The following is a 10,674-nucleotide window of genomic DNA, read 5'->3' as shown; positions in this document are numbered from 1 at the left end:
GGTGATACTGATGGTTTGTCAGCACTGGGGGTTAGTTTAAGTAGCAGGTAAGGAGAATTATCGTGGCAGGTTAGGGAAACTGATTTTGCAGGTTAGGAGACAGGTTAACTAAATTAGTTTATTTTGCTAAATTACTACCGTTGTACATTTATCCCCGACGCAACAGCTAGATGGCGCTGTAGTCGCAGCCACAATGGTAAAAATCGTCAGTCAAGACAAACAGTATCATAACGCCGGAATAACCGGAAATGGCGTAGGGATCCTTTTTCGCATGGGCATGCGCTCAGTTCCCCCAGGTTTTTCCTTGGTGGTTAGCAACAACATCTAGCTCCAACATGCTTGGTAAAATGATCGGTCAGAAATACTTTTCCATCGCGAGAACATGGTAAGATAATGTCCTATGTTTACTGACATCTTGCTATTGATATTTGATCAAATAAGTTTGCAATGTCTTATTCTGACTTGCCCTTGTCTGTTTTACCCGTAGCTAGCTGAGGTCATGTCCGGAAAAGTTAGCTAGCTAGCTAGCATACTGGCTACTACGTGCCTTGCTTGGTAGCAAAGCTAGTTAATAATGGCAGCATTGACCCGTAGAAGGTTGCCATGGCCGTGAACCAGAAACACCGACCTGACTTTGATCATTTGGAGAACTAGTTAGCTAAGTACCTAATTCTGAATTTAGCGCTAGGGGGCGGCAGGTAGCCGCCAGTATGAGCGTCGGACCAGTAACCGCAATCCGACGTTCTGCCCTGAGCAAGGCAAGTACTGTTTCCCCGGCGACGATGACGTCAATTAAGATAACCCAAGTACCTCTTTGATTCACAGGGGTTGGGTTAAATGCATAGAGTTGTGCAACTGACTAGGTATCTAGCTCGAATGTAAATGACCTATTCAATTTTACCCCCAACGCAGGGTTCCAACGTTGGCGGTGTGGGGTTCAGTTGGAGGGGTGGCGTTGGTACACTTCACTGACTGGCGCTTGATCTTGGATTATGTACCGTACGTCAGCGGCAAATTCAAGAACGATGACTAGAGGCGTTTCTGTGTCTGGAGGTGAGTACATGTGCACATAGCATCACAGTAAGGGTATGCTTGACTTGTTTTTTTAGGGGTGGACTGGCTAAAAATGGGCTAAAAACTCAAGTCAGATTAGGGCTGGGCGATATGGACCAAAAGGCATATCCCGATATATTTAGGCTGAATATCGATATAAGATATATATCCCGATATTTTTTTCCGCAAAGTGAGAGCAAATGTTCAAAGTCAAAGCCAGATATGACATGTCTCAAGTAGTTTTATTGAAACCGGCTATTTCAGTGAACAGTTGAAAAATCAAATGAATAAATAATAAACAGGGCTCTTCACCTGGTTCAGATTAAATGCTCAGCTGTTCAAATAACAATAACATGTAAACATAAACACTGTATAACAACAGGAGTACCTTTTTTGAAATCAAAGCTCCATAAGGTGCACATTTAAATAAATAAAAATATCTTAAACAAAAATAGCCTATAAAATAAAATAGGCCTATCTTTTTCTGAAATAAATATTAGATATTTATGAGAAGTCAACTTTTTTTTAGTTTGACAACTTTTAAATGGCTTATTAAAATCAAATTACAGATTTCTTCTCCTTTCTAACAAATCCACAGATGCAAATAACGAACATTACAAAATAATAAAATATGACAAACCCTAGTAAGGGCAGCAATTATATATAAATAAAGAACAAATTTACATTTTAGTCATTTAGCAGACGCTCTTATCCAGAGCGACTTACAGGAGTGAATGCATACATTTCATACATTTTTTTTCTCCGTACTGGGAAAATGTTTTTTAAACATCAGCCTGAGATTACCATTTGCTTTTTGTTAACTCAATTTCTTATCTGAACAGCCTCAGTCTGTTTCTTGTGCAACTGGTTATCAACTCAATAAACATTTTCCCCCTCTTTTTTTACTTTGATAAACAGTAATGCTGTCTTGAGGTAGACATTAGGCACACTGCGGGAAAATGAAGTTTGCAGTGAGCTTTGTTTCGGGGCTGGAGCTTTTTCGGGTAGTCGACGGCTTGCGGCTGGGGCTTCTGCAGCGCGCAGTTTCACACACTCTTCGTATTGCAGTTTGTGCCACTGTTTTAGGTGGTGAAAAAGATTTGTAGTGCTTCCACCCCTGGCTGGAACTTTTTTATGGCACTGCCAACATATAACGTGATTTTGTTGCTCATCTGATACTTTGAATCCGAACCATCTCCAAATTCCTGAGCCAATGCTTTTTATTTTACTAACCAATTCCTCCTCAAAACGCTCCGCAGACGCTGTTGCTTCCTCCATGTTTGTTGAAGTGTCTGTTCCTGCCCCTCCCCCCTCTGTGCATGAAAGAGGAGGCGTGGGGAGCAGCGCAGAGAGCTCCGGGTCTGCAGCTTGCTTGGAGCAAGGATCAAAGCGCAAATTTGAACTATATTGATATATGCGAAATGGTCTAATTTCATATCACATTTTTAAAATATATCGATATATTTTCTATATCAATATATCGCCCAGCCCTAAGTCAGATAGGCCCACTGGGCTAAAAATGGACGGGCAATCTGGCATTTGCCGTCCATATTTAGCCCAGTGGGCCTATCTGATTTGAGTTTTTTTGGCAAAAATATAATTCTCTGGCTAGTAATGGGGGCCTCAAGGGGGGAAAAAATAGTTCAGTGTGAGGTCTTGAAGGAATGTGAGGGCCGATTTCTGGTCCCAGTCCACCCCTGCCTGTTTTTACAGGGTGTCTCTGCAACAGATTGTCAAACCTAGCTAGAATATTTCCGACCAGTAGGTCACAGTCAGTATATCTCCCTATAGGTCAGAATGCTTGGTTGCCCGCGCGGGATAGGGTGGGTATAATTTGTGGAAAGTTCCAACAGGAATCTGTTCCAAAAACTTGGTAAATAACAAGGTTGCCAACAAATGACGCATACAAAGTTGTATAGCGGCAGAATAAGATACCGGGTAGGGAGTGGGCTATTTTTTTTCACTCACCATATTCCCGAAAAATGTCTGCCCTCACTCTGGTAGCCTATGGACAAACATTAAGAATAAGCTACGTGGTGAGTTGATGCCTATTCGACAGCTAATTAGCTAGGTGAATTGATCATGCAACTTTGTATGCGTTTGTTGGCAACCTTGTACTTTACACAGTTTTTGGAACAGATTCTTTTTGGAAATTATACCCACCCTGTAGGATATGGCTTGAAAATGAACCTCAATTTAGAGATGGAAGATGTCGCTGTACTCCTAATTATCCCTAATGACAAATCGAGAAGATTTGAAGTACTGCTAGGTAGCAGGTAGAAGAAGGTAGGTAGCAGAAGCCACGGCAGCCATTTTGGAATCGCTCGTAGATCTTTACTTTGAACAACAAACCACAGTCAGCCAATCAGGCTCCTTTGTTGTCCATTGCAACATTTTACGTGCCATTCCCAAATGTAACTTATAAATGCCTCGTGAGCTTAGTTAACTGTCACCCCATCAGAACCCAAAATATAAGCTTGTTTTACTCCAATGTTTGTAAACAATATATAGCCTCAACATGGGTAGAACTATAATTTTTACATCATTGGATTGTCAAGCCTTGCATTTATGACTATAAATTTGAGAGTGGTTACATTTCCATCCGTTCAGCTTTTTACTGAAACGCACCAGGAGTACGCTTTGTTGTGGAGGGGATTCGATTAGTGAACCGGGTTAGCGTTGATTGCATTGGTTTTGGGACCGGGCTGCCTCCCATGTGTGAGCCAGGTGCCCCGCTTTGGCTGACGGCGAAGTCATCTCAAAGCAAACGTGACATAGGTTAAACGTGGAGTAATAAGTAGGATTCTGTTTCACATGCAAAAGTGATTGATTTTGATAAAAAGGCTTTATCTGCCTTCCCAATGAATACTAGTTTGAAAATTCCAACATCTATTTTATGGGAAAGTGATGTTTTCCTTGATGATAACATGACTGAGCGCAGCAGATTACTGTTTGATGTGAGAAGGGCACTCCTCACTGCTTTTGCCCATTCACGTCACAGGCCATAGCCCAGGGATCTAAATCAAACTCCCTCATTGTTTCAACTGTTGATTAGCCCAGTATTGGACTAAATGAGCCTAAAGTTATTCCTTAGTCCAAGGACCTTACATGTTCTGTTTAAAGGGAGAATTGACTCGAAGCCAAAACAGACAACTACTCCATCTAAATGTGAATCGAATCTCAATTGCGTTACGGTTCAAGAAACATAAATCCCTCCATATCACATCAAAATATTATCCCAAATGCTAAATACACACTTACTCTTGTAACCGGTTTTAAAACAGTTGCAGCTGACAGTATACTTTTCCAGTGACAACACGTTTGTGCCGTTTGTCTTCCGTTTACACACTGGTGTTTGGCGACGCAGATAGCTAATTAGCACAGGTTGTCCACTCGTCTTTCCTTAAACAAGCGTTGTAACAAGGAAATATGACCACCCTATAAAGGTGTGTATCAATTTGTATTAAATGTTTTTATGATTTCTATGATTCCAAAACCGTACCGCAAGTGATGTGTGTTAATGTTCAGACCGAGCATCGCAGCTCTTAACAAAACTCCCCCCTACAGAAGACGCCTTCGTCCAATGACTCTTATGTGTGATGTAATGGAACTGAGTCATGATCAAGAGCTAATTGCTGCTTTAGGCCCTGGCTGTTGTCTTCAATCACAACATTGCTGGCAGCGGTGTTATGGAAGCCAACTTGGGGTTTGCACATGAGCCAGCTTCTTGAGAGAAGGACAATAGTGTTGTCTCCCTGTAGGATGATAACTCTGCCTTGCCCTTTGGATTTAAATGTTGAATTTTCACCATACTGCTCATTGCTGGCATCTTCAGTATGTTACCATCTCAGATCCTCAGTGTCGGGTCGATTTGGAAAGTTCTTGAAAGTATTAAGTAGAGACTGTGACATCCACCCAATCTTTTTGCCTGTAGGTCAATCTGTGCTGTCAGAGACAGGCCGAGAGAGATGGAGAGAGTGTGAACAGACCATCAGGCATCATGACTCAACTCCACCCCAGGACAAACAGAAGAGGAACACTGCTTTCACCCTTTTCAATCATTTTAAATGGACTTTTCATCCTGATTTTGAAATAACCGTGTTGTGCATTTTGTCTATTTGGTAATTGCTCAGCCAATGGAATGACATGGAGGAAATAGAAATGCATGTATTGAGACATTAACATGATAATATTTATTCCTTTTTGTTATAGTTTGATTGAATTCTGTTGTCATTTTAAAGCTTAGAGTGAAATTCTACTTTTCAGGGTCAGTAAACTTAATTGTTTCGCACTGGTTTTAACTTTGCTTGATTTTCCAGAGCAAGGGCTATGAAGCTAAAATCATAGTCTCTGTTTTTCCCTTTGCTCTCGGTTCACTGTATCAACCATTATCGTTTCAGTGTAGCCTGGCTACTACTGGTAGTCTGTTTCTGCTTCTAAACTGTTGGCATGACAACGATGTAGTTTAGTTTTAATGCACAAACTTTTTGGACCTCCTTTGTCCAACTTCTTAATGATCATGATGGTTGTTTTAATCAAATTAAGTGTACAAAATTTAGTGTCTGTTTTTCCCTTGCCATTTGAAATCTATCCACAATCTTGTGATGATAATAGGGAAAAACAAAATAAAACGAGTAACGTAACCTAGGTATATTCAGTGCTTTTTGGGTTTCTAACGGAGTGCCTGATTGTTTTCTGGAAAACGTTAATGTTTTTGTAAATCCAGTTTGGTCTGATTTGTGAAATCTAAATAATTGTGTATAAACACACAGCTAAACAAAGGTAGATTACGTTTAAAAAAAAAAAAACTCAACTGATCACAAGACTGCATTAAATGTCGTCGACTGAACTGCAGTTGGGACTAGTGGATTAATTGCTGTAGCTTGGCGGAGTGACTTTACGAGTATCTAAACACCATAGGCAAAGATTATGGATATACAGATACATGTCTCTCCGCCCTAACAATGGGAGTCGTCCTCATAGCTGCATGGAGGGCTGTCTAGCTCCCGCCTATGCTTCTTTTGGATTGGTGGATACATCTCATTATTGTAATCCATTTTTGAATATTTGAGGGTTGTTGACTTGAACCACCTGTATTCAGTGGAGAGATGCTATGCTACTAGCCTCATGCCAATGCTGTTAAATACTTGAAAGTACTAATTAAGTAGCTTGTGGTATCTGTACTTTACTATTTATATTTTTGATAACTTTTACTTCACTACATCCCTGAAGGAAAATAATGTACTTTTTAATTGACCCCCTTTTCTCCCCAATTTCATGGTATCCAATTGGTAGTAGAGGTCAACCAATTAATCGTAATGGCCGATTTAATTAGGGCCGATTTCAAGTTTTCATAATAATCGGAAATCGGTATATTTGGCCAATTGTATTGTTATTTAAAAAATATATATTTATTTAACTAGGCAAGTCAGTTAAGAACACATTCTTATTTCCAATGACGGCCTAGGAACGGTGGGTTAACTGCCTTGTTCAGGGGCAGAATGACAGATTTTTACCTTGTCAGCTCGGGGATTCAATCTTGCAACCTTACGGTTAACTAGTCCAACACTCTAACCAGGAGTCGCTAGTGCGCGATGGGACAAGGACATCTCTGCCAGCCAAACCCTCCCCTAACCCGGATGACGCTGGGCCTATTGTGCGCCACCCCATGGGTCTCCCAGTTGCGGCCAGCTGCGACAGCCTGGATTCAAGCCCAGAATCTCTAGTGACACAGCTAGCACTGTGATGCAGTGTCTTAGACCACTGAGACAGAGCCTGGACTCATTTACATTACATTTACATTTACGTCATTTAGCAGACGCTCTTATCCAGAGCGACTTACAGTAGTGAATGCATACATTTCATACATTTTTTTTTTTTTTTTTTTTTCTGTGCTGGCCCCCCGTGGGAATCGAACCCACAACCCTGGTGTTGCAAACACCATGCTCTACCAACTGAGCTACAGGGAAGACTCCAACCCAGAATCTCTAGTGGTACAGCTAGCACTGTGATGCAGTGTCTTAGACCACTGAGACAGAGCCTGGACTCTAACCCAGAATCTCTAATGGCACAGCTAGCACTGTGATGCAGTGTCTTAGACCACTGAGACAGAGCCTGGACTCTAACCCAGAATCTCTAGTGGCACAGCTAGCACTGTGATGCAGTGTCTTAGACCACTGCGCCACTCGGGAGGCGCAATGTATTTTTTAATCTATACATTTTCCCCGACACACAAAAGTACTCGTTACATTTTGAATGCTTAGCAGGTCGGGAAGTTGGTCTAATTCCAAATCAAATTGTATTGGTCACACACGTGATTAGCAGATGTTATTGTGGGTGTAGCGAAATGCTTGTGCTTCTAGCTCCGACAGTGCAGTAATATCTAATAAGTAATATCTAACAAATTACACAACACCCAATACACACAAATCTAGGTAGGAATGAAGACTATTATACATATGGATGAGCGATGTCAGAGCGGAACGGCTAAGATACCGTAGAATAGTATAGAATACAGTATATACATGAGATGAGTAATGCCAGATATGTAAAACATTAAGTGAATGAGATACCGTAGAATAGTATAGAATACAGTATATACATGAGTAATGCCAGATATGTAAAACATTAAGTGAATGAGATACCGTAGAATAGTATAGAATACAGTATATACATGAGATGAGTAATGCCAGATATGTAAAACATTAAGTGAATGAGATACCGTAGAATAGTATAGAATACAGTATATACATATGAGTAATGCCAGATATGTAAAACATTAAGTGAATGAGATACCGTAGAATAGTATAGAATACAGTATATACATTTGAGTAATGCCAGATATGTAAAACATTAAGTGAATGAGATACCGTAGAATAGTATAGAATACAGTATATACATGAGATGAGTAATGCCAGATAAGTAAAACATTAAGTGAATGAGATACCGTAGAATAGTATAGAATACAGTATATACATGAGATGAGTAATGCCAGATAAGTAAAACATTAAGTGAATGAGATACCGTAGAATAGTATAGAATACAGTATATACATGAGATGAGTAATGCCAGGTAAGTAAAACATTAAGTGAATGAGATACCGTAGAATAGTATAGAATACAGTATATACATGAGATGAGTAATGCCAGATATGTAAAACATTAAGTGAATGAGATACCGTAGAATAGTATAGAATACAGTATATACATATGAGTAATGCCAGATAAGTAAAAATATTATTAAAGTGACTAGTGTTTCATTCCTTAAAGTGGCCAGTGATTCCTAGTCTATGCCTATAGGCAGCAGCCTCTGTGCTAGTGATGGCTGTTTAACAGTCTGATGGCCTTTACATAAGCTGTTTTTCAGTCTCTCAGTCCCAGCTTTGATGCACCTGTACTGACCTCGCCTTCTGGATGATAGTGGGGTCAACAGGCTGTGGCTCAGGTGGTTGATGTCCTTGATATTTTTGGCCTTCCTGTGACATCGGGTGCTGTAGGTGTCCTGGAAGGCGGGTAGTTTGCCCCCGGTAATGCGTTGGGCAGACCGCACCATCCCCTGGAGAGCCTTGCGGTTATGCGGGCGGTGCAGTTGCCATACCAGGCGTTGATACAACCCGACAGGATGTTTTCAATTGTGCATCTAAAAATTTGTGAGGGTTTTAGGTGATAAGCCAAATTTCTTTAGCTTCCTGAGGTTGAAGAGGCTCTGTTGCGCCTTCTTCACCACACTGTGTGGGTGGTCCATTTCAGTTTGTCAGTGATGTGTACGCCAAGGAACTTGAGGATTTCCACCTTCTCCACTGCGGTCCCATCGATGTAGATCGGGAGGTGCACCCTCTGCCTTTTCCTGAAGTCCACGATCATCTCCTTTGTTTTGTTAACATTGTGTGAGAGGTTGTTTTCCAGGCACCACACTCCCAGAGCCCTCACCTCCTCCCTGTAGGCTGTCTCGTCGTTGTTGGTAATCAAGCCTACTACTGTTGTGTCGTCTGCAAACTTGATGATTGAGTTGGAGGGGTGCTTGGCCACACAGTCATGGGTGAACAGGGAGTACAGGAGGGGGCTGAGAACGCACCCTTGTGTTGCCCCAGTGTTGAGGATCAGCGGAGTGGAGGTGATGTTTCCTACCTTCACCACCTGGGGGCGGCCCGTCAGGAAGTCCAGGACCCAGTTGCACAGGGCGGGGTTCAGACCCAGGGCCTCGAGCTTAATGATGAGCTTGGAGGGAACTATGGTGTTGAATGCTGAGCTATAGTCAATTATAGCTCAGCATAGGTATTCCTCTTGTCCAGATGGGATAGGGCAGTAAGCAAATTGAAGTGGGTCTAGGGTGGCAGGTAAGGTAGAGGGGATATGATCCTTGACTAGTCTCTCGAAGCACTTCATGATGACTGAAGTGAATGCTACAGGGCGATAGTCATTAAGTTAATTTACCTTTGCCTTCTTGGGTACAGGAACAATGGTGGCCATCTTGAAGCGTGTGGGGACAGCAGACTGGGATAGGGAGAGATTGAATATGTCTGTAAACACACCAGCCAGCTGGTCTGCGCATGCTCTGAGGGCGTGGCTAGGGATGCCGTGTGGGCCGGCAGCCTTGTGAGGGTTAGTACTTTAAATGTTTTACTCACTTCGGCCAAGGAGAAGGAGAGCCCACAGTTATTTGTAGCGGGCCGCGTCGGTGGCACTGTGTTATCCTCAAAGCATGCGAAGAATGTGAATGCATTCGGTCTCGAACACGTGGCAGGTTTTCCTTTTGTAGTCCGTGATTGTCTGTAGTCCCTGCCATATACGTCTCGTGTCTGAGCCATTGAATTGCGACTCCACTTTGTCTCTATACTGCCGTTTGTTTGATTCTCTTGCGGAGTGAATAACTACACTGTTTATATTCTGCCATATTACTAGTCGCTTTGCTATGGTTAAATGCGGTGTTTCGCGCGAATGCTGCCATCTAATTCACAAACTTATCAAAACAACAACTCTGGTCATCCTGACTGCCTCTGATCTGGCTGACTCACTAAACACAAATGCTTTGTTTGTAAATTATGTCTGACTGTATGACACTCGGGTACTTTTTCTACTACTGCCTCATGCCATGAATATGCATAACCATCTCAAAGTTGCCGGGGTTTCACGTGTCCAACTTATATCAGTACACTCGTAACAACTTAAGAATTACGACACTTTTTTTCGATCAAACCTCACGTAACAAATAAGGCATTATTTTCTGTTGACCAAATTCGACACTCATTGACCTCCATACAAAAACGAAAATACGCCACCTGCTGGATGAAGGCAGATGTTTAAGCCGAGTTGGGCCTCTCTTCCTCTCTCTCTTCCTCTCTCTCTTCCTCTCTCTCTTCCTCTCTCTCTTCCTCTCTCTCTCTCTTCCTCTCTCTCTCTCTTCCTCTCTCTCTCTCTCTCTCTTCCTCTCTCTCTCTCTTCCTCTCTCTTCCTCTCTCTTCCTCTCTCTCTCTCTTCCTCTCTCTCTCTCTCTTCCTCTGGCTAACTGGAAAGCGGGAAGGGTGTAATTGCAGACCTTAACTCTGGGCGTTTTCTGGTATGGGCGTTTCTTGATATGAAGTTATACCCATTGATGCTCACCGAGAAAGAGGACAGATGAGTG

At 42.0% G+C, this 10,674-nt stretch overlaps 1 protein-coding gene across 1 annotated transcript; it reads left to right on the top strand.

Moving 5' to 3' along the window:
• Window positions 1-237: 237 nt before the first annotated feature.
• Window positions 238-5,702, top strand: uqcr11 (ubiquinol-cytochrome c reductase, complex III subunit XI). The gene is made up of 3 exons (XM_029705620.1): window positions 238-385; window positions 913-1,053; window positions 4,988-5,702. Exons 1-2 carry the CDS (start codon window positions 336-338, stop codon window positions 1,031-1,033), a joined length of 171 nt encoding a protein of 56 aa, XP_029561480.1. The 5' UTR covers window positions 238-335; the 3' UTR covers window positions 1,034-1,053; window positions 4,988-5,702.
• The last annotated feature ends 4,972 nt before the right edge of the window (window positions 5,703-10,674 follow it).

Source organism: Salmo trutta, chromosome 21 (assembly GCF_901001165.1).
Source record: "Salmo trutta chromosome 21, fSalTru1.1, whole genome shotgun sequence".
NCBI lineage: Eukaryota > Metazoa > Chordata > Actinopteri > Salmoniformes > Salmonidae > Salmo > Salmo trutta.
Note: the sequence above shows the minus strand (reverse complement) of the source record. Positions and strands in the feature narration are given on the sequence as shown.